At 44.6% G+C, this 24164-nt stretch overlaps 1 protein-coding gene across 1 annotated transcript; it reads left to right on the forward strand.

Moving 5' to 3' along the window:
- Positions 1 to 4182: 4182 nt before the first annotated feature.
- Positions 4183 to 24054, forward strand: LOC135536407 (NACHT, LRR and PYD domains-containing protein 3-like). The gene is made up of 12 exons (XM_064962752.1): positions 4183 to 6113; positions 6197 to 6370; positions 9196 to 9369; positions 9449 to 9622; positions 9976 to 10149; positions 13662 to 13708; positions 13842 to 14400; positions 21237 to 21280; positions 21815 to 21852; positions 23159 to 23223; positions 23356 to 23570; positions 23759 to 24054. Exons 1-12 carry the CDS (start codon positions 4183 to 4185, stop codon positions 24052 to 24054), a joined length of 3891 nt encoding a protein of 1296 aa, XP_064818824.1.
- Positions 24055 to 24164: the final 110 nt, after the last annotated feature.

Below are 24164 nucleotides of genomic sequence, written 5' to 3' on the forward strand. Positions count from 1 at the left end.
GGGTGACAGGTGTTAGATCAATGTCAAGCTCTTGTACTCGCTGGTGATTGATGAATTTACCTGCTGCTCCCGAATCTATCGAGCCCTCTCTACGGACTTGGTAACCCCTTTCACTGTCATCAATACTGGGACGGAGATTTGGTCCTGGGAGATATTTAGAAATAACGACACGCCTACCTGCATGGCAGTGGAGGGACCCTTCTCATCTCTCCGTGGGGGGACAGAGCAATGCCTGAGTAGATGATCTTTCCTCCACAGTATAGGCAGAGCCCTTCTTGGGATTCGCTTTGACGTTCAATACACGGGAGAGGAGCACGGCCCAACTGCATGGGCTCTGGAAAACTGACAGGAAGACGGAATCACGGAAAGAGAAGGTTTCGGGTTCCTGTTCTTTGGAGGTCGGCGATGAGGTGGTCGATGGCGAAACGGATGTTGAATGATTTAAATCCTGAAGGTCACCTCTACAGGCCAGCTCTGCCAGAAGTTCCATGTTGAGCCCTCTTCAGTAGATGCTAAGTAAAACACACTCATTCCATCCACTCCCTGCAGACACGGTGCGGAACTCAAAGGCATACCCAGCAGCTGAATTTCATCCTTGTTGAAGATCTTTGAGGTCTCCTCATAAGGAGGGAGAGTGATCGAATGACTACCTCTTTGAAGAGCGTGTGGAAATGGGTCTCGGATCTGAGTTCTGTGCTGTTGGCAGTCCATATGCCGGTGGCCCAATCCAGCGCTTTGCCTGTGAGTAGAGACACAACAAGATCCACCCTGCTCTTATCGGTGGCGAAGTTAGTGGGGGTTGTGCTCAATGTGTTTGCTGTATTGCAACAGAAATCCCTGACATTTCCCAGGTCGAAATGTCATAGTTTCCAGGCATGGATATGAATGAAGGAGGCTATTGGTTACAGTTCCTTAAGCTCCTCTTGCTGGGTTATGATACCTGGCATCGGGTGAGAAGGGACAGGCTGGTGGAGAAGATGGCATATTTCCTCCACCTCTTGAAACTCCCCATCCCGGATCCGGGATTGTGACTAAGCCTCAGGCTCATTAGCATAACGCAACGTTAACGATTTCTGAAAATCGCAAATAAAATTAAAATAATGCGTTTGCTCTCAAGCTTAGCCTTTTCTTAACAACACTGTCATCTCAGATTTTCAAAATATGCTTTTGAACCATAGAAATTGACTAATTTGTGTAAGAGTATGCAAAGCTAGCATAGCATTTTGTGTAGCATGTAGCACGCAACATTTTCACAAAAGCCAGATAACCAAATAAATAAAATCATTTACCTTTGAAGAGCTTCTGATGTTTTCAATGAGGAGACTCCCAGCCACATACCAAATGCGCAGTGTTTCCTGAAAGCGTCTGTGTGTAGGAGAAATCGTTCCGTTTTCTACATTGCGCCTGGCTACCGAAACGAACCGAAATGCAGTCACCTACAACGTGAAACTTTTTCCGGATTAACTACATAATATCGACCGAAACATGGCAAACGTTGTTTGGAATCAATCCTCAAGGTGTTTTTTCACATATCTCTTAATTGACATGCAGTTCTTGGAAGCTTGCTTCTCTCTCTCTGCCCCATGGAAAAATACTGGCAGGTGACTTTTGCGCACCAATTTCGGCGCAGGACACCGGCGGACACGTGGTAAATGTGGTCTCTTATGGTCAATCTTCCAACGATCTGCCTACAAATACGTCACAATGCTGCAGACACCTTGGGGAAACAACAGAAAGGGCAGACTCATTCCTCTTGCGTTCACAGCCATATAAGGAGATCATGAAAGACAGAGCCTCAAAAAAATCCTTGTCATTTCCTGGATGCCAAGTCATCTTGGTTTTGCCTGAAGCTCACGTTAAAGGGCACGCACAGAGAAGATATTTGTATTTCTGGACACGTCAGAGTGTTTTCTTTCGAACAGTAGCAATTATATGCATAGTCGAGCATCTTTTTGTGACAAAATATCTTGTTTAAAACGGGAACGTTTTTCTTCCAAAATTGAAATAGCGCCACCATAAGTGTACGAGGTTAAGCTCCTCTTGCTGGGTTAGGCATGAATCATGAAATCATAGAATCATGGTCACACGCAGTCAATGTTAAACCACAGGTAGAAAGTCAAAAAAATCAAACACTACCTCACGAACATACAAACAGAAAGAATTGAACTAAATAGGGAGCTGATGAGACCAGATGAGAAACGAACAGAGGTGAAATCAATGAACATAAATGAAAGACAGAGCTACGTTCCAGAACACAAAGAAACAGGGCTACGTTTCAGAACGCAAAGATACAGGGCTACGTTCCAGAACACAAAGAAACAGGGCTACGTTCCAGAACACAAAGAAACAGGGCTACGTTCCAGAACACAAAGAAACAGGGCTACGTTCCAGAACACAAAGATATAGGGCTACGTTCCAGACCACAAAGAAACAGGGCTATGTTCCAGACCACAAAGAAACAGGGCTAAGTTCCAGAACACAAAGAAACAGGGCTAAGTTCCAGGACAAAAAGGAACAGGGCTACGTTCCAGAACACAAAGAAACAGGGCTACGTTCCAGAACACAAAGAAACAGGGCTACGTTCCAGACCACAAAGAAACAGGGCTACGTTCCAGAACACAAAGAAACAGGGCTACGTTCCAGACCACAAAGAAACAGGGTTACGTTCCAGAACACAAAGAAACAGGGCTACGTTCCAGACCACAAAGAAACAGGGCTACGTTCCAGAACACAAAGAAACAGTGCTACGTTCCAGACCACAAGGAAACAGGGCTACGTTCCAGAACACAAAGAAACAGGGCTACGTTCCAGAACACAAAGAAACAGGGCTACGTTCCAAAACACAAAGAAACAGGGCTACGTTCCAGAACACAAAGAAACAGGGCTACGTTCCAGAACACAAAGAAACAGGGCTACGTTCCAGACCACAAAGAAACAGGGCTACGTTCCAGAACACAAAGAAACAGGGCTACGTTCCAGAACACAAAGAAACAGGGCTACGTTCCAGAACACAAAGAAACAGGGCTACGTTCCAGAACACAAAGAAACAGAGCTACGTTCCAGAACACAAAGAAACAGGGCTACGTTCCAGAACACAAAGAAACAGGGCTACGTTCCAGACCACAAAGAAACAGGGCTACGTTCCAGAACACAAAGAAACAGGGCTACGTTCCAGAACACAAAGAAACAGGGCTACGTTCCAGAACACAAAGAAAAAGCAGAACCTTACACTTGGTATAGAACAAATACCTGCCAGCTTTTTTAACTGTTTGTAATGTATCCTTGGAAAATGTTAATAATGTTTACTACCGTCTTTCAGTCTAAACTGTAATGTTCTTTTAGTTGTGTGTACCCCGGGTAGACTAGCTGCTGTTATGGAGTCAGGGGATCCAACCAGGTAGACTAGCTGTTGTTATGGACTCAGCTTATCGGGATCCAAGTCAAATCAAATTAATAACATATTGGACTGCGTATGTTTAAATGCAACATGAATTCTCTGATTTAACTCTTTGACCACAGACAGTAAATGTGTTGTCATTGTTAATGGTTCTTCAATGTTCAGAAATATTGACTGTTCTGTTATCTCTTATTGTAGCTGAGTGAGCTGTGACTTACACCTAAAATGAGTCTCTCTGGGGAAAGAGAGGAGGGGAACACTGCTTCTAAAATGAGTCTATATGGGGAGAGAGAGGAGGGGACCACTGCCTCTAAAATGAGTCTTTATGGGGAGAGAGAGGAGGAGACCACTGCCTCTAAAATGAGTCTAATTGGGGAAAGAGAGGAGGGGAACACCGCCTCCAGAATTACCCAAGACAACAGTTCGAAGAGGTAAGATATTAAATGTAAAATATACAAGGCTCATAAAGATATAAGTGTTGTTGAAAGGAAGTAGATGAGGTATTAATGTGATATTGATGAGGTGATCTGTCTCCCTGTTTTGTTCAGTGTCCAGAAGCCCAGAGCAGAGTCACCTACAACCAGCCTGCTATCAATGAGGAGTGATCAGCCACCTGCTTTCAGCCAGGAACCATTACCAGATGACAATAAGGAAGTGGAGAGTTTGGACAGTGAGGATGCATTAAAGATCACACATAGCCTTCTGGACAGAAGAAGTAAGACTGTGTTTCATACAATATTACAAAGAACGGTACAAAGGCCTTTTTAAAACACACATACAAACTTATGAGTCCCAACTCTCATTGTTTTCCTACAGGTCAAACTCTGCTGACAGTCCAACAAGAGATTAAGGCTAAACTGAAACACAAGTATCAACACATATCTGAAGGAATTGGACACCATGGAAACCAAAGTCTGTTCAAGGACATCTACACAGAGCTCTACATCACAGAGGGTGGAGGTGGAGGGCTCAATAATGAACATGAGGTTAGACAGATAGAGATGGCATCCAAGAAACAAACCACACAAGAGACACCAATCAAATGCAACGACATCTTCAAGCCTTTACCTGGACAAGACAAACCTATCAGAACTGTGCTGACCAAAGGAATCGCTGGTGTTGGAAAAACAGTCTCTGTGCAGAAGGTCATCCTTGACTGGGCAGAGGGAAAAGCAAATCAGGACGTTCATTTCATGTTTCCTCTTCCTTTCCGTGATCTGAACCTGAAAAAGGACCAATACAGTCTGATGCAACATATTTCCCACTACTTGTCAGAGCTGAAAGAGATTGACAGCATTGAAGATGGTGAAACCAAAACTGTTTTCATTTTTGATGGTCTGGATGAGTGTCGACTTCCTCTAGACTTCAAAAACAATGAGAAGTGCTGTGATGTCACGAAGCCAACCTCAGTGGACGTGCTGCTGACAAACCTCATCAAGGGGAATCTGCTTCCCTCTGCTCTCCTCTGGATAACCTCACGGCCTGCAGCTGCCAATCAGATCCCTCCTGAGTGTGTTGACCAGGTGACAGAGGTACGAGGGTTCAATGATCCACAGAAGGAGGAATACTTAAGGAAGAAAATCAAAGATCAGAATCTGGCCAGTGAAATCATCAAACACATGAAGACGTCAAGGAGCCTCCACATCATGTGCCACATACCAGTCTTCTGTTGGATATCAGCCACTGTCCTTGAGATGATGCTGAAAGAGGCAGAGAAGGATGAAGTCCCCAAAACTTTGACCCAGATGTACTCACACTTCATTCTCATCCAAATCATTGTGAAGAACAAGAAGTACGACAAAGCCACAGAGACAAACCCAAAGGAACTGTCTCAGTCAGACAAAGAGATGATCCTGAAACTGGCCAAGCTGGCTTTCCAACAGCTGCAGAAGGGCAACCTGATCTTCTATGAGGATGACCTGAGAGAGTGTGGCCTTGACGTCACAGAGGCATCAGAGTACTCAGCATTGTGTACAGAGATCTTTAAAGAAGAATCTGGGCTGTACCAAGACAAGGTCTACAGCTTTTTGCATCTGAGCATTCAGGAGTTTCTAGCAGCAGTGCATGCTTTAGAATCATGTCTGGACAAGAAGGAAAATGTTTTCTCCCCCAAAGCAGTCACTGGTGTTGATGATGATGATGAGGAGGAGGAAGATGAAGAAGATGAGGAGGAAGATGAGGAGGAGAATGATGATGAGGAGGAGAAGGGAGAGGATGAAGAAGAGGAGGTGGAGTCAATCCAGTTGTCTGACTTACACAGGACAGCAGTGGACCAGGCCTTGAAGAGTGAGAATGGACACCTGGACCTGTTCCTCCGCTTCCTTCTGGGTCTCTCACTGGAGTCCAATCAGAATCTGTTACGAGGCCTTCTGACACAGACAGGAAGTACAACACAGACCAATGAGGAAACAGTTTACAGAACAGTCAGGTACCTTTCAGACAAGATCAAGGAGGAATCCTCACCAGAAAGGATCATCAACTTGTTCCACTGTCTGAATGAACTTGGTGCCAACTCTCTAGTTGAAGACATGCAGACCTCCCTGCGATCAGGAACTCTTTCAGAAACAAGACTAAAACCTGACCAATGTTCAGCCCTGGCCTACCTGTTACTGATGTCAGAGGAGGTTCTGGAGAAGTTTAAACTGAAGAGATACAACACATCAGAGAAAGGTTATCAGAGGTTAATGCCGGTAGTGAAAACCTGCAAGAGAGCACTGTAAGTTCTGTTATTGAGTTGATGTTTACAGTATCATTATAATGAAGGATTTGTATATCTAACAGTTTATCTCCTCTCTCCAGACTGGATGGCTGTAAACTCACATATAAATCCTGTGAGACTCTGGTCTCAATTCACCAGACACCAAACTGCCCTCTGAGAGAACTGGACCTCAGCTACAATGACCTGGAAGACAGAGGAGTGAAGCTGCTCTGTGTTGGACTAACCAATCCACTCTGCAACATACAGACACTAGTGTGAGTTAGATATCTTCAGTATCCACTGTCTTTATCGTGTTTATTTATTCATAGTTATTACATATACATAAAATGTGATAAATATATAAAATAAATGTAATGACTCTCTTGGTGTGGCTGGCAGGATGGAACAATATCAGTCTAACACATAGGAGAGTAAACCTGCTTGCCTGGCATATTTATTCAAAATAATAGAATCACAAAGGTTGTCAAAATGTAACTGAAAACAAAAGGCTCGAATGATCTGAAACTCGAGTTAGACTTAACTTGAATGAAAACTAGCTAGGCTGCTACCCAGCTTCACTTGCAGTCCGGCTAGTTTTCCTGTGGAGACCACAATGTCCAGCCAGGAGCTCTCCCTTGCTGAACTAAAGCAACACCTTAAATGTCCCGAATAGCGTTGCTACATAACGAGGCTAAGTGGTCTCAGGAGTGGATATAGCCCTGCAGCCTAGCTTGCTGCAGCCTAGCTTTCTGCAGCCTAGCTTTCTGCTGCCTAGCTTTCTGCAGCCGAGCTTTCTGCAGCCGAGCTTGCTGCAGCCTAGCTTGCTGAAGCTTAGCTTGCTGCAGCCTAGCTTGCTGCAGCCTAGCTTGCTGCAGCCTAGCTTTCTGCAGCCTAGCTTGCTGCAGCCTAGCTTTCTGCAGCCTAGCTTTCTGAAGCCTAGCTTGCTGCAGCCTACAATGCTGGTTGTGGGGTGTTACTGACGCTCAAAACAGTGGCTTTCCCGGAGGCACCACACAAAGGTTAAATATCTTGAGTGAGTTGGTATGTTTTAAACATGAGTTATTCCTCAGCATTGTTGAAGGCTCATTTCTGATTGGCTGGAAGGGCATTCTAGAATGCACATTCAAATCAGATAACGGGACAGTTGGAAAAGATACGATGGACACAGGACTATCGAAGCAAATTGGATACATTGTGAACACAGGTCTAGCGAAGTCAATTGGATACATTGTGGACACAGGACTAGCGAAGTCAATTGGATACATTGTGAACACAGGACTAGCGAAGTCAATTGGATACATTGTGAACACAGGTCCAGTGAAGATAGACATAGCTAGCTAGCTAGCAATTGATTCGTTTTTTGCAGATATTTGTTTTTTTCAGAGCATTTGATGACTTGAACATGAATTTCTCATGTCCCTACTGTTGCAGACATGACACTTTGAGGGAGCATGCAATTGGCATGGTGACTACAAGAATGTCCACCAGAGCTGTTTCCAGAGAACTCAATGTTTATTTCTCTACCATAAGCCACATCCAACTTCATTTTAGGTTTGCTGATGTCAACTTTGTGAACCGAGTGCCCCATGGCAGCGGGAGGGTTATGGTATGGACAGGAATAAGCTACTAAGGAATGATGAACACAATTGCATTTTATCAATGGCAATTTGAAAAGCACAGAGATACAGTGATGAGATCCTGAGGCCCATTGTCGTGCCATTACTCCCGGGGAAGGACTGCCCGTTCCATGATCTCGCCATCACGGTTGACAACTCCATTGTGTCCTCCTCCCAGAGCGCTAAGAACCTTGGCGTGATCCTGGACAACACCCTGTCGTTCTCAACCAACATCATGGCGGTGGCCCGTTCCTGTAAGTTCATGCTCTACAACATCCGCAGAGTACGACCCTGCCTCACACAGGAAGCGGCGCAGGTCCTAATCCAGGCACTTGTCATCTCCCGTCTGGATTACTGCAACTCGCTGTTGGCTGGGCTCCCCGCCTGTGCCATTAAACCCCTACAACTCATCCAGAACGCCGCAGCCCGTCTGGTGTTCAACCTTCCCAAGTTCTCTCACGTCACCCCGCTCCTCCGCTCTCTCCACTGGCTTCCAGTTGAAGCTCGCATCCGCTACAAGACCATGGTGCTTGCCTACGGAGCTGTGAGGGGAACGGCACCGCAGTACCTCCAGGCTCTGATCAGGCCCTACACCCAAACAAGGGCACTGCGTTCATCCACCTCTGGCCTGCTCGCCTCCCTACCACTGAGGAAGTACAGTTCCCGCTCAGCCCAGTCAAAACTGTTCGCTGCTCTGGCCCCCCAATGGTGGAACAAACTCCCTCACGACGCCAGGACAGCGGAGTCAATCACCACCTTCCGGAGACACCTGAAACCCCACCTCTTCAAGGAATACCTAGGATAGGATAAGTAATCCTTCTCACCCCCCTTAAATGATTTAGATGCACTATTGTAAAGTGGCTGTTCCACTGGATGTCAGAAGGTGAATTCACCAATTTGTAAGTTGCTCTGGATAAGAGCGTCTGCTAAATGACTTAAATGTAAATGTAAATGTAATTCATCTGCAGCCATCGCCTCATGTTACAGCCCCATATTGGATCTGTGCACAATTCCTGGAAACTAAAACATTTCCCGGTTCTCTCATGTCCTGCATACTCACCAGACATATCACCCATTGAGCATGTTTGGGATGCTCTGGATCGAAAGTGTACGACAGCGTGTTCCAGATCCCGTCGATATCCAGCAACTTCCATTGAAGAGGAGTGGGAGAACATTCCACAGGCCACAATAAACAGCCTGATCAACTCTATACGAAAGGAGATGTGTTGCGCTGCATGAGGCAAATGGTGGTCACTGGTTTTCTGAATTATATCTGTATTCCCAGTCATGTGAAATTCATAGATTAGGGCCTAATGAATTAATTTAAATTAGTTGATTTCCTAATGAACTGTACCTCAGTTCAATCTTTGAAGTGGTTGCATGTGGAGTTTATATTTTTTGGTTCAATGTACTTTGCTGTCATTCTGCCTGCAGAGGTTCAGACTGTGTTAGAAACAGTGTATCACTATATCTCCTCTCTCCAGACTAGCCGGCTGTAACCTCACATATGAATCCTGTGAGACTCTGGCCTCAGCTCTGCAGACACCAAACTCCCCCGTAAGAGAACTGGACCTCAGCTACAATGACCTGGGAGACAGAGGAGTGGAGCTGCTCTGTGTTGGACTAACCAGTCCCCTCTGCAACATACAGACACTAGTGTGAGTTAAATATCTTCAGTATGAGTTATTATGTGGATGTTTTAAACATGTTTTAATCATGTGCTCTTCTGCCCTCTAGTCTTGGTCAGTGTGGTCTGACAGAGGGTTGCTGTTCAGATCTGGCCTCAGTCCTGAGTTCACCCAACTCACAACTGAAACAACTGGAGCTGAGAGACAATGACCTGCAGGACTCAGGAGTTACACTGCTGTCTGCTGGACTGAAGGATCCAGACTATAAACTACACACACTGGGGTAAGTCCAGCTGTTTCAGTCAGGTCGGTACTGAGCTGAGTTACACTGCTGTCTGCTGGACTGGAGGATCCAGACTGTAAATTACACACACTGGGGTAAGTACAGCTGTTTCAGTCAGGTTGGTACTGAGCTGAGTTACACTGCTCTCTGCTGGACTGGAGGATCCAGACTGTAAACACACACAGGGGTAAGTACAGCTGTTTCAGTCAGGTCGGTACTGAGCTTAGTGAAATAAATACTCTGAAAATCTAATATTTCATCACAATGTTTGTGTCATGGACAAATGGATGGGTATCCTACAAGATGATTGACACCAGCACACCAACCTAGACATCTGTTGTGTCTCTCTGTAGGCTGTCTGGCTGTCTGGTCACAGAGGAGGGCTGTGCTGCTCTGTCTTCAGCTCTAATATCAAACCCCTCCCACCTGAAAGAGCTGGACCTGAGCTACAATCACCCAGGAGACTCTGCAGGGGGACTGCTTTCAGCTGCTCTGGTGGATCCCACATATAAACTGATGAAGCTGAAGTAAGTCAGAGTAGATGTCCTAATAGTGTGAACAGCGGTTGTTTCATACAGGTGCAATACCAATGATGTGAACCCTTTGGAATTACCTGGATTTCTGCATCAGTTGTTCATAAAAGTCACAACAATAGACAAACACAGTGTGCTTAAACTAATAACACACAAACTATTGTATTTTCATCGTCTATATTGAATACAGAATTTAACCATTCACAGTGTAGATTGGAAAAAGTATGTGAACCCCTAGGCTAATGACTTCTCCAAAAGCAAATTGGAGTCAGGAGTCAGCTAACCTGGAGTCCAATCAATGAGACGAGATTGGAGATGTTGGTTAGAGCTACGTTGCCCTATAAAAAAAACTCACAAAATTTGAGTTTGCTATTCACAAGAAGCATTGCCTGATGTGAACCATGCCTCGAACAAAAGAGATCTCAGAAGACCTAAGATTAAGAAAGGGTTAGAAAAGTATCTCTGGAAGCCTTGATGTTCATCAGTCCACGGTAAGACGAATTGTCTATAAATGGAGAAAGTTCAGCACTGTTACTACTCTCCCTAGGATTGGCCATCCTGCAAAGATGACTGCAAGAGCACAGCGCAAAATGCTCAATGAGGTTGAGAAGAATCCTAGAGTGTCAGCTAAAGACTTACAGAAATCTCTGGAACAGGATAACATCTCTGTTGACGAGTCTACGATATCTAAAACACTAAACAAGAATGGTGTTCAAGGGAGGACACCACGGAAGATGCCACTGCTGTCCAGAAAAAAACATCTGAAGAAAAAGAGCTCCTGAATGTTCCACAGCGCTACTGGCAAAATATTCTGTGGACAGATGAAACTAAAGTTTAGTTTTTTGGAAGGAAGGAACACACAACACTATGTGTGGAGAAAAAAAGACACAGCACACCAACATCAAAACCTCATCCCAACTGTAAAGTATGGTGGAGGGAGTATCATGGTTTTGGGGCTGCTTTGCTGCCTCAGGGACTGGATAGCTTGCTATTATAAATTTGGGAATTCATTTTTCCGTTGATCAAGACATTTTGCAGGAAGGCTATCTTCTCCGCCAATTTAAGCTCAACAGAAGATTGGTGATGCAACTGGGCAACGACCCAAAACACAGAAGTAAACCGAAGTCCTGTAGCATGACCTCAAGAGACCGGTTCACACCAGACATCCCAAGAATATTGCTGAACTGAAACAGTTTTTGTAAAGATGAATGGTCCAAAATTCCTCCTGACCGTTGTGCAGGTCAGATCCTTAACGACATAAAACATTTGGTTTGAGGTTATTGCTGGCAAATGGGCTTCAATCAGTTATCAAATCCAATCGATAGTCTCAGAGTTGAACCCTTTCCAACCGTTCAGCCAAAACTACAGCTGTATGGTCTCCGTGGCCTATAGCGTTGTAGTTCTTAAACATTTTAACATGTAAGAGTTGTAGTTCTTAACCATTTTAACATGTAAGCGTTGTAGTTCTTAACCATTTTAACATGTACGAGTTGTAGTTCTTAGCATTTTAACATGTAAGCGTTGTAGTTCTTAATCATTTTATTATGTAAGAGTTGTAGTTCTTAACCATTTTATTGTGTAAGAGTTGTAGTTCTTAACCATTTTAACATGTAAGAGTTATAGTTCTTAACCATTTTAACATGTACGAGTTGTAGTTCTTAACCATTTTAACATGCAAGAGTTGTAGTTCTTAACCATTTTAACATGTAAGAGTTGTAGTTCTCTAGAGTTCTTAACCAGCTCCATGTTTTCTAGTCTTATCCTATGGTAGAGTTGTAATGTTTAACCAGCGTCCCCCGCCATGTTTTGGTCTTAGAAATGGCCTGCTGTGAATTGGGTCACGGAGGGGGGGCTTTTATACTTGAGTAGAAAAGGGGTGGGTCTGATCGTGTTTGTGGCCCACCTGGGCGTGGCTACTGACTGCATAAATTACCGTAAAACAACCAATTAGCATTTAGAAGACTAAATCACACTGTTTTCTTTTTTCAAAAGTATCCTTCTACTTATTTATCCATCTTATACAACATTCAGATGTAAACCTGACAGCTGGGAAAATGTACACTTTATAAGAGATATAGTCATGTGTGTTTCCTGTCCTTCACGACACGCGACATGACTGTCTCTTAAGTGTCCACGGACCATTCCCACATTCTCAAAAATTTAAATATTGTTTAAAACCTGTTAAGGCTCGGGACAATACTGCCCCCTTTGGATGAATTGCGTGCCCATAGTAAACTGAAAAAAAATCTGTCCAAAATTGCTAATATATGCATATAATAATTATTATTGAATAGAAAACACTCTAAAGCTTCTAAACCCGTTTGAATTACGTCTGTATGTAAAGCAGAACTCACAGGGCAGCCAATCTCCCAAACTAGTTTTGGCATCCAGAAAGTTGGGGCAACTTTGACGTCATTGCCCCCACCCTTCCCAACCAGCTATAGATCTGGGAACACTTTCTATGTCTTCCGCGAGATGCCCTCTATCAGTAGAGCGTTTAATTCTGCAAATCCCGCGAGCTTTGTCCCTTTGGCAGGCAAAATAGTGAGTGTCGTGCGCATTCGGGCGCGCTTTGGGCACAGAGCTTTCTTTGTTCCAGCTTGCATGAGAAGATGTATGATTGTCCGGTTGAATTGAAAATTGTTTTGTACGTTAATTCTCCCATTTTGGGGATTAGGAGTTTCTAAAGAGAAGTTATTTGTTCTCCATAGGTTCTCTTGCTCCATACTCCATGGCAGCAAAGAGAGAGAGTTTCTAGCAGGAGTTTATGACCGTTTTGATGTGGGAGAGAGAGTGAGAGGGGAGCCACGATATGCACCCCAAAAGGGCCACATCGTGACAATGGTTCAATAAATACATGAAAACGTATAATTGTTTGTGTGTTATTAGTATAAGCAGACTGTGTTTGTCTATTGTTGTTTAAATGTGATGACCAATTTATGCAGAAATCCAGGTTATTCCAAAGGGTTCACATACTTTTTCTTGCCACTGTATATAGTGGAGTAGGTTCAGTAACATGAGGACAGGATGGTAGAATTAAGGGAAAGTTTACTCAGCAGGCTGAGTACTCCAACACAGCATACATCATCACCACATGAATACTCTTCTTCTGCATCTCTGATATCCTGTTGGAAATGTACTCCGTTCTGTATGCAGTTGGTAGGATACTATACCTGTATGTCTCTAGTAATGAATTGTACTCTGTTCTGTATGCAGTAGGTAGGATAGAATACCTGTATTTCTCTAGTAATGAATTGTACTCCGTTCTGTATGCAGTTGGTAGGATACTATACCTGTATGTCTCTAGTCATGAATTGTACTCCGATCTGTATGCAGTAGGTAGGATAAAATATGTGTATGTCTCCGTTCTGTATGCAGTAGGTAGAATAGAATACCTGTATGTCTCTAGTAATGAACTGGGATAGTGCACCAGAACACAACAATATGGTTTAAATGTTGACTGCTTCATTAGGTCTTTGTCAGTCAATAACCTGTTTCTCCTACAGTGTGGATCATGGTGGAGAGTGCAGGCTGAAATCAGGGCTGAGGAAATGTAAGTCTCTTCAATCCTAATTAACTGTATATTCAGATCTATAGAACTAATCAATACTAATAACTAATCAATACTTGCACTGTAACATTTTATATGAAGATGTGGTTTGATTAAACTCTCCTTTTGTCTACAGATGCCTGTTTTCTCACCCTGGACCCAAATACAGTAAACCCACACCTGATACTGTCTGAGGGGAACAGGAAGGTGACATTGGTGGAAGAGAAGCAACATTATGAAGACCATCCAGACAGATTCGATTGTCTTTTCCAAGTTCTCTGCAGAGAAGGCTTATCTGGAGGTCGTTATTACTGGGAGGTGGAGATGGACGGTGACCAGATTTACATCGGTGTGGTGTACAAAGGAATGAAGAGGAAGGGAGATGAGGATGACAGTTGGATTGGACTCAATAGGAAGTCCTGGTGTTTATTCTGCTCTGATAGTGGTTATGACTTTTACCATCCCGGAGTCAGTGTCAGAAGATCAATCTCTGATCCTGTTCCTAGCAGAGTTGGAGTGTATCTGGACTGGTCAGCTGGTACTTTGTCCTTCTATAGTGTGTCCTCCTCTGGTACACTGACACACCTTTACACAGAACACACCAGATTCACTGAACCCCTCTATCCTGGGTTTGGGTTTGAGGTTTCCTCCTCCTCAGTCACTCTGTGTCAGATAGACGATCAACACAATCAAAGGTGAGTCATCAATCTAGGTAACAATCATTCTAGTTAACCTCTTGAAACTCTGGGGGCGCAATTTCATTTTTGGATGAAAGACGTTCCCGTTTTAAACAAGATATTTTGTCACAACAAGATGCTCGACTATGCATATAATTGATAGCTTTGGAAAGAAAACACTCTGAATTTTCCAGAACTGCAAAGATATTGTCTGTGGGTGCCCTAGAACGGGAGCTACAGGCAAAACCAGATGAAACGGCATCCAGGAAATCAGCAGGATTTTTGAGGCTCCGTTTTCCATTGTCTCCTTATATGGCTGTGAATGCGAGAGGAATGAGCCTGCCCTTTCTGTCGTTTCCCAAGGTGTCTGCAGCATTGTGACGTATTTGTAGGCATATCATTGGAAGATTGACCATAAGAGACTACATTTTCCAGGTGTCCGCCCGGTGTCCTCCGTCGAAATTGGTGCGTCTTTTTCAGCTGCTGGTATTTTTCCATGCGATTCTGAGGGGAAAGCAGGCTTCCACGAACTGCATATCAATGAAGAGATATGTGAAAAAACACCTTGAGGACTGATTCTAAACAACGTTTGCCATGTTTCGGTTGATATTATGTAGTTAATTCGGAAAAAGTTTGACGTTTTGGTGACTGAATTTTCGGTTAATTTTGGTAGCCAAATGTGATGTACAAAACGGAGCGATTTCTCCTACACAAAGATTCTTTCAGGAAAAACTGAACATTTGCTATGTAACTGAGAGTCTCCTCATTGAAAACATCCGAAGCTCTTCAAAGGTAAATGATTTTATTTATTTGGTTATCTGGTTTTTGTGAAAATGTTGCGTGCTAAATGCTACTCAAAATGCTAAGCTAGCTTGCAATACTCTTACACAAATTAGTAATTTGCCATGGTTCAAAAGCATATTTTGAAAATCTGAATCTGTGTTGTTAAGAAAAGGCTAAGCTTGAGAGCAGGCGCATTATTTTCATTTTATTTGCGATTTTCAGAAATCGTTAACGTTGCGTTATGCTAATGAGCCTGTGGCTTTATTCACGTTCCTTGATCCGGGATGGGGAGTATCAAGAGTTAACATAATAACAAAATCCTCATCAATCATCCTACCATGAATTAAGGTAAGACCCAGATTAAGACACATTGATTTGACAATGGTTTAATATTCCAACAGGGGCAGGCAACAGACAGGTCCAGGCAGGCAGGGGTCAGTAAACCAGAGGTGGGGCAAAGGTACAGGTCGGCAGGCGGGCTCAGGGTCAGGGGCAGCCAGAGTGGTCAGGCATGCTGGCTAAGAGCCAGGACAAGCAAGGGTCAAAACCAGAAGGGCGAGAAAAGAGAGACTGGGAAAAGCAGGAGCTGAGATCAAAACCGTGGGTTGACTTAAGAAACAAGACGAACTGGCAACGGACAAATAGAGAACACAGGTATAAATACACAGGGGGTAATAGGGAAGATGGGCGACACCTGGAGGGGGTGGAGCCAATCACAAGGACAGGTGAAACAGATCACGGTGTGACAGTACCCCCCCTCTAGGGGCACCACCTTGCGTCCTACCTGGGCGCATACCTGGTTGACCGTGGTGTCAGCTTTGAAAATCTGCGATGAGGCCAAGGTCCGGGATGTCCCTGGCAGGGAACCAGCACCTCTCCTCTGGGCCATAACCCTCCCAGTCAACCTGGTACTGAAACCCCCTGCCGTGCAAGCCGGTTGGCCATCGATGAGACGGGGGAGAGGGGTGGGCCTGGAAACACCAGAGACAAAGGGCTGTGAGACATTGGTTTGAGTCTGGACACATGAAAGGTGGAATGTATATAAAGGGTACAGGGCAACAGAAGAAGAACAGCAGAGGGGCTTATAATCTTGGAGATTGGGAATGGGCCGATAAACTTGCGGGAGAGTTTGAGGGATCCCACCCGGAGTGGCAGATCCTGGGTGGATAGCCATACCTTCTGCCCAAGACGAAACCGGGGAGCCGGGGTCCGATGGTGACCCGCTTGTCGTCAATACCTGGAGTGGTCTTGAGGAGGGCTGACCGGGCTCTCCTCCAGGTACGACGACAGCGGCGGACAAACAGCTGGGCAGAAGGTACGCTGATCTCTTCCTCCTGCTAACGGAGACCAGGCAGCACAGAGTAGTCTCAAGATCCTGTTTGGCTTGCTCCGACTGTCCATTGGACTAGGGGAGGAGGATAATCTGGCCTACAACCCAATGAGGGTGCAGAACGCCTTCCAGAACTGGGATGCGAACTGAGGACCCTGGTCGGAGACCATGTCCACGGGAGGTCCATGGATCCGGAAGACGTGCTGCTCCATGAGCTGGGCCATCTCCTTGGACCAGGGTAGTTTTGGGAGAGGAATGAAGTGAGCGGCCTTGGAAAACCAGTTAACCATGATCATGATGGCAGTGTTTCCCTCAGACGGAAACCCGTTACGAAATCCAGGGATATGTGGGACGAGGGACAGTGAGGGACAGGAAGTGTTTGCAGAAGACCAGCCGGAGCTTGCCAAGGAATCTTATTCTGAGCACAGACCGTGCAGGTGGAGACAAACGCGGCGTCACCCGGAACCATCGTAGGCCACCAAAAGTGCTGTCGCATGAAGGCCAGGGCCCGTGTGGCAGGCAAGCCTCGAGGAATGGGCCCTCTCCAGGACCGCATTGCGGACAGCGTCAGCTACAAACATCCAGTTATCAAGGCCCTCCCCAGGGTTTGGCTGGGGCCGATGCGCCTCCCGGACCTGTTTCCCTATACCCCAGTTGAGTGCCATCACCAGACACGAGGTGGGAAGGATCGTCTCGGGCTCCGGGGTCGTAATCGTGGGTTCTTGAGTCGAACGGGAAAAGATGAGGATGTCATATTGGTAGAAATTGACGAACCGGTTCAACATGTCGCAGAGAACATCATTGACCAGAGCCTGGAACACAGCAGGGGCATTGGTAAGACCAAATGTCATGACCAGATACTCATAGTGACCGCTGGCCGTGTTGAAGGCGTTCTTCCACTCGTCCCCTTCCCATATCCGCACCAGCTGGTAGGTGTTCTGTAGATCCAGCTTGGAGAACACGGTGACCTCCTGGAGCAGCTCGAAGGCCGAGGAGATGAGTGGTAGCAGGTAGTGGTTCTTCACTGTTATGTCGTTGAGACCCCAGTAGTCAATGCACGGAGGACGGATGAATCCTGAAGTAAGAGAGTCCCAATGTAGCTCTCCATCGCCTTGGTCCCTGGTCCAGAGAGAGTACAGTCAACCCCCGGGCGGAGTCGTGCTAGAGAGAAGGTCAATCACGCAGTCATAAGGTCGGTGCGGCTGGAGCGAAGTGGCCCAGGCCTTGCTGAACACCTCCCGGAGGTCATGGTACTCCACAGGAATGGCGGAGAGGTCCAGGGCACCTTCAGAGCCCCGAGGAAGACATCCCGGGGCAGGTTGTGCTGACTTCAGATAATGGGCATAGCAGAACGGGCTCAAGCCCATGATGGCACCAGCAGACCAGTTAATTAAGGGGATTGTGTCGCTGGAGACAGGAGAATCCCAATACCTCTGGGATCAGGGGGGACTTGTGCTTCACTGTGGTTCCCTGACACACGTAGTTTGATGGGAGTGGTGTTGTGAGTGACTCGGCCTATAGAGCGCCTGTCCAGCTCGGACTCCAGGGTAGCATCCAAAAAGCTCTCGTCGGCCTGTCGGGTCAAGAAGCCTCAGGTTCTTTCGGAAACGAGACCATCGGGAGCTTCCGGGACGACTCTGAAGCAAGGTGGGATCCCTGGGTGTGCGAGCGAAATCCAATTTCCTCTCCGTCCGTTCTTCTATAATCGCCTATCGATACAGATGGTCAAAGTGATGAGTGAATTGAACTCCGTAGGTAACTCCCGGGCTGCATGCTTGTCCTCCCTCGAGACATCGTGCAGGAACATATCGAACAAAATTGAAGCCTCAGTGCCTCCAACGTGCGGGAGTCCTGCCAAAGCTGGATTAGTTTCCCGGGGGCCTCTCGCCCGGAGAACGGGGCATCAAAAACTTTCCTCACGTCTCCCACGAACCCCTCCAGACTAGCGTATTTGGCCGGCTGTTGTTCCCACATGGCAGTATCCCAGGTGAGAGCTCTCCCGGACATCAGCGTGATAAGGTAGGCTATCTTAGAGTGATCCGAGTGGAAGGAGGAAGGCTGAAGTTCGAAGACGAGGGCACACTGAGCCAGGAATGCCGACAGCTGCTCGGCTCTCCATTGAAATGTTCAGTAGGAGGTAAGCTAGAAGGTGGAGTGACCGATCAGACGGCGCTGCTAGCAGCTGAGTTGATGAGGCTGCCTCCCAGACAATTGCTCCAGCAAACTGTCCAACGCCCGGTCTTGGCATTCAGCCAACGTTTGGACCCCCGTCCACAAGGCGACGAAGCAATTCCTCGTGCCTATTGATGGTGGCTCACTGGGTGGAGATGGCGTTGTGCGGGTCTGCTGGGTCAGTCATGGCCAGTTCGTATGATCAGGAATCAGGGTAAGAACCAGATGCAGACACATTGAATTGATAATAGTTTAATACCTCAACAGGGGCAGGCGATAAACAGCTCAAAGCAGGCAGAGGTCAGTAAACCAGAGGTGGGGCAACAGTACCAAACGGCAGGCAGGCTCTGGGTCAAGGTAGGCAGAGGTCAACAATCCAGAGGTGGGGCAAAGGTACAGGTCGGCAGGCAGGCTCAGGGGCAGGCAGAGTGGTCAGGCAGGTGGGTCGAAACCAGAAGGGCGAGAAAAAGAGAGACAGGGAAAATCAGGAGCTGAGAACAAAAATGCTGGTTTACTTGACAAACAAGGCGAACTGGCAACAGGAAAAAAGAGAACACAGGTATAAACACACTGGGGATAATGGGGAAGATGGACTACACCTGGAGGGGGGTGGAGACAATCACAAGGACAGGAGAAACAGATCAGGGTGTGACACATCCGCCAGTTTAAGATAGATATATCTGTGTTTCAATCCACCTCATCCACGGTGAAAGGTGGCAGAGCAGGGTGTTTTGTCAGAACTGTCAACGTGCTAACTTCTGTTTGTAGCATCAGAACCGGTTTGGCTACAAACTCATCTGACCCCACAATGGAAAGCCATTTGAAGGTAGTGTTGTCACTAACCCCCAAAAAGGGGTTAACCTCTAGCGTCGAGCAATCCCGTATCCGGGAGCGTAATCATAGCCTCAAGCTCATTAGCATAACGCAACGTTAACTATTCATGAAAATCGCAAATGAAATTAAAGAAATATATTCACTCACAAGCTTAGCCTTTTGTTAACAACACTGTCATCTCAGATTTTCAAAATATGCTTTTCAACCATCACTACACAAGTATTTGTGTAAGAGATATTGATAGCTAGCATAGCATTAGCCTAGCATTCAGCAGGCAACATTTTCACAAAAACAAGAAAAGCATTCAAATAAATAATTTACCTTTGAAGAACTTCGGATGTTTTCAATGAGGAGACTCTCAGTTAGATAGCAAATGTTCAGTTTTTCCAAAAATATTATTTGTGTAGGAGAAATCTCTCCGTTTTGTTCATCACGTTTGGCTAAGAAAAGAAAAACAAAATTCAGTCATTACAATGCACAACCTTTTTCCAAATGAACTCCATAATATCGACAGAAACATGGCAAACGTTGTTTAGAATCAATCCTCAAGGTGTTCTTCACATATCTATTCGATGATAAATCATTCGTGGCAGTTGTGTTTCTCCTCTGAAGAAAATGGAAAAATGCACGCAGCTGGAGATTACGCAATAATTTTGACGGAGGACACCAAGCGGGCACCTGGTAAATGTAGTCTCTTATGGTCAGTCTTCCAATGATATGCCTACAAATACGTCACAATGCTGCAGACACCTTGGGGAAACGACAGAAAGTGTAGGCTCATTCCTGGCGCATTCACAGCCATATAAGGAGACATTGGAACACAGCGCCTTCAGAATCTGGGCCATTTCCTGTTTGAAATTTCATCTTGGTTTCGCCTGTAGCATAAGTTCTGTGGTACTCACAGATAATATCTTTGCAGTTTTGGAAACGTCAGAGTGTTTTATTTCCAAAGCTGTCAATTATATGCATAGTTGAGCTTCTTTTCGTGACAAAATATCTTGTTTAAAACGGGAACGTTTTTTTATCCAAAATTAAAAGAGCGCCCCCTATATCGAAGAAGTTAATCACTATGTGTAAAACATATTCCCAAAGCTTTCTTATACAGGAAAGAGAAGACACTTCAAAACCTTGTCTTACGATTTATTTTTGTCTTCAATGTGTTTCTAGATTAGTAGTAGTTATATTAGTGGTAGAGGTGTGTTTTCATGTGTTCTGTTGGACCTACAGACAATTAAATTAGTAGTAGTGGTGTGTTTTAATGTGTTCTGTTGGACCTACAGACAGTTAGATTAGTAGTAGTGGTGTGTTTTAATGGGTTCTGTTGGACCTACAGACAGTTAGATTAGTAGTAGTGGTGTGTTTTAATGGGTTCTGTTGGACCTACAGACAGTTAGATTAGTAGTAGTGGTGTGTTTTAATGTGTTCTGTTGGACCTACAGACAGTTAGATTAGTAGTAGTGGTGTGTTTTAATGTGTTCTGTTGGACCTACAGACAGTTAGATTAGTAGTAGTGGTGTGTTTTAATGTGTTCTGTTGGACCTACAGACAGTTAAATTAGTAGTAGTGGTGTGTTTTAATGTGTTCTGTTGGACCTACAGACAGTTAAATTAGTAGTAGTGGTGTGTTTTAATGTGTTCTGTTGGACCTATAGACAGACTGTATGTATGTATGCTATATCAAGCCTTTATAAGTTATATTTAGTTTAATCACTGTCCTCCTGCTTGTCCATCACCAGCGACCATGGTGGAGAGTGTTGGATCAAGCCTGGACCTGAGACATGTGAGTTAACTGATAATTGTTTTAAAAATCAAAATACGCTAAAAAGCATTCATTATAGTTTAGTCCTAGGCAAGGAACACAATCATGATCTATTCGGTCAAAACAAACGTAAAGGTAGATTCAGCGATACAACATAAATGCACAAAGTAAACAGCATAATGGGTGAACTTACATAACAACAAAGAGTATTTGGAGAGCAAGGCTAAACTTCTCTGCTGTTTTGGTCCCGTGACTAAAACGCTGTAAGAGAGTGAAGAGAACCCTTGCCCCTGGGCAGATACTGTGTGTGACTGTGTGAGAGAGAAGTCGGGCATCTTGCTCATTACAATATATGTGGTGCTGCTCGTACAACATCATTTAGCTGACTCTACCTTTAAGCTCTCATTCTAGAATCTACCAGAAATGAGACCCCAACATCTACAAAACATTATATATTATTATATTATATAAATTATATTCATTTTTATTACAAGTCTATTTAATAATAATAAATTAATTATTACATTGTCAATTTTAAACTATTTTTGACTTCAGGGATTCCTCAGAGCTGTAAGACTTGTGACCATGTTGAGGTAAGTCATAATGTCAATTCTTACTTTAACATACCTGCAGGAGTCAGGCACAGTCTCAAAGCCAGGTGTGTAGTGACCAACCATTCATACTGGGATATAGACAGTCCTGTGTCCTGCTTTAGTAATATAAGCACAGTGTCAAAGCCAGGTGTGTAGTGACCAACCATTCATACTGGGATATAGACAGTCCTGTGTTCTGCTTTAGTAATATAAACACAGTCTCAAAGCCAGGTGTGTACTGACCAACCATTCATACTGGGATATAGACAGTCCTGTGTTCTGCTTTAGTAATATAAACACAGTCTCAAAGCCAGGTGTGTACTGACCAACCATTCATACTGGGATAGAGACAGTCCTGTGTTCTGCTTTAGTAATATAAACACAGTCTCAAAGCCAGGTGTGTACTGACCAACCATTCATACTGGGATATAGACAGTCCTGTGTTCTGCTTTAGTAATATAAACACAGTCTCAAAACCAGGTGTGTACTGACCAACCATTCATACTGGGATATAGACAGTCCTGTGTTCTGCTTTAGTAATATAAACACAGTCTCAAAGCCAGGTGTGTACTGACCAACCATTCATACTGGGATATAGACATTCCTGTGTTCTGCTTTAGTAATATAAACACAGTCTCAAAGCCAGGTGTGTACTGACCAACCATTCATACTGGGATATAGACAGACCTGTGTTCTGCTTTAGTAATATAAACACAGTCTCAAAGCCAGGTGTGTACTGACCAACCATTCATACTGGGATAGAGACAGTCCTGTGTTCTGCTTTAGTAATATAAACACAGTCTCAAAGCCAGGTGTGTACTGACCAACCATTCATACAGGGATATAGACAGTCCTGTGTTCTGCTTTAGTAATATAAACACAGTCTCAAAGCCAGGTGTGTACTGACCAACCATTCATACTGGGATATAGACAGTCCTGTGTTCTGCTTTAGTAATATAAACACAGTCTCAAAGCCAGGTGTGTAGTGACCAACCATTCATACTGGGATATAGACAGTCCTGTGTTCTGCTTGTAGGCATGCAGGACTTTAGCTGTTGTCATATTTTGTCATTAAACAGTTTAATTGATAAATCACCAGCATTCCATGTAACATTGAATAAATACATTAGATTAGTTACTTTGGTAATGGGCCAGTTTCCCGGACACAGATTAAGTCTAGTCCTGGACCTTAAAGAACTTTCGATTGAAACTTCCATTGAGCATGCTTTTTAGTCCAGCACTAGACTCAATCTGTGTCCAGGAAACAGGCCCCATATGTATTACTGACATGCTTGTCCTTGTTCAGGACTCCACACACTGGCTTCAGATTGAACCCTTGACTTCCACTGTCCAGGGAGTGACAATGTTCAGGTAAAATAACTACTTTTAACATTTCATTCCACCTGCTAGTATATTTCCTCATTACCTTTGGGAATAGTCTTCTTATCCAACCTCTCCATTTGACCATTGACCCTCTCTACCACATCTTGTTGTTGCCATAAGGCACAGGACACCCAGAGGGAGTTATGAGTGCACAGTGTCTGGGCTCCGCTGGCTGTGTGAGAGAGATGTCATTCTGAAGTATCACTTCAGGAACTGGGAACCCTACAGTCAACTTCTGAAAGACATGCAGTACGCACAAGGTGGTCCATTGCTGGACATCACTATGGAGTTAGGTGAACTGGAGGAAGTTCATCTGCCACACTGTGTCTGTTTAGGTAAAACCATATAGAAATAGTATTCAGAAAGACATTTCCATGTAACTGAGTTTCACTTCCTGAGTTATTGAATGAACTGTTTTGATAGTTTGATTTTACTGTGATCTGTTACTGCATATTCTTTGTATTTTAGTTGGATGAATAATACAATATTTGTCTTTCTGTCTCCTTTGTACTGTGTTGTTCAGGGACCAACCCTTCCCTGAGGAATGAGATGAAGATTCTTCATGTAGAGGAACATGGAGTATCTTTAGAGGAAGTGCATGAGGTCACCAGATTCCATGCTAAGATTCTCCATCCCAAGTTCTCAGCTATCTCTGTTATACTGAGCTATATCCTTTCTTGGAATGTAGATGTCCACTGTGAGCTGATGCTCTATCTGACAGTGAAAAGGGAAACATTAATTCCACGCCTGTACCTGTTCCCCAGTAACCCCGGCCAAATACAGGTGAGAGACCATTATTATAGAGATGACCTTAACTAACCCATGGTGCAGTTTATGTTGACACTCATTACATGAAGATAAGTGTGTTACTATTTTATCTGAATAATGTTTGCTAGTTTTCTGAATAATGTTTGAATTAGACTATACAT

The sequence above is a fragment of the Oncorhynchus masou genome, unplaced genomic scaffold (assembly GCF_036934945.1).
Source record: "Oncorhynchus masou masou isolate Uvic2021 unplaced genomic scaffold, UVic_Omas_1.1 unplaced_scaffold_614, whole genome shotgun sequence".
Classification (NCBI taxonomy): Eukaryota; Metazoa; Chordata; class Actinopteri; order Salmoniformes; family Salmonidae; genus Oncorhynchus; species Oncorhynchus masou.

Coding starts and splice junctions, on each gene's coding strand:
- LOC135536407 (XM_064962752.1), top strand. CDS start 4,183: ATGAGTCCCAACTCTCATTGTTTTCCTACAGGTCAAACTCTGCTGACA. Junction 6,114..6,196: donor AAAACCTGCAAGAGAGCACT/GTAAGTTCTGTT, acceptor TCCTCTCTCCAG/ACTGGATGGCTGTAAACTCA. Junction 21,281..21,814: donor CAAGCCTGGACCTGAGACAT/GTGAGTTAACTG, acceptor TTTTGACTTCAG/GGATTCCTCAGAGCTGTAAG.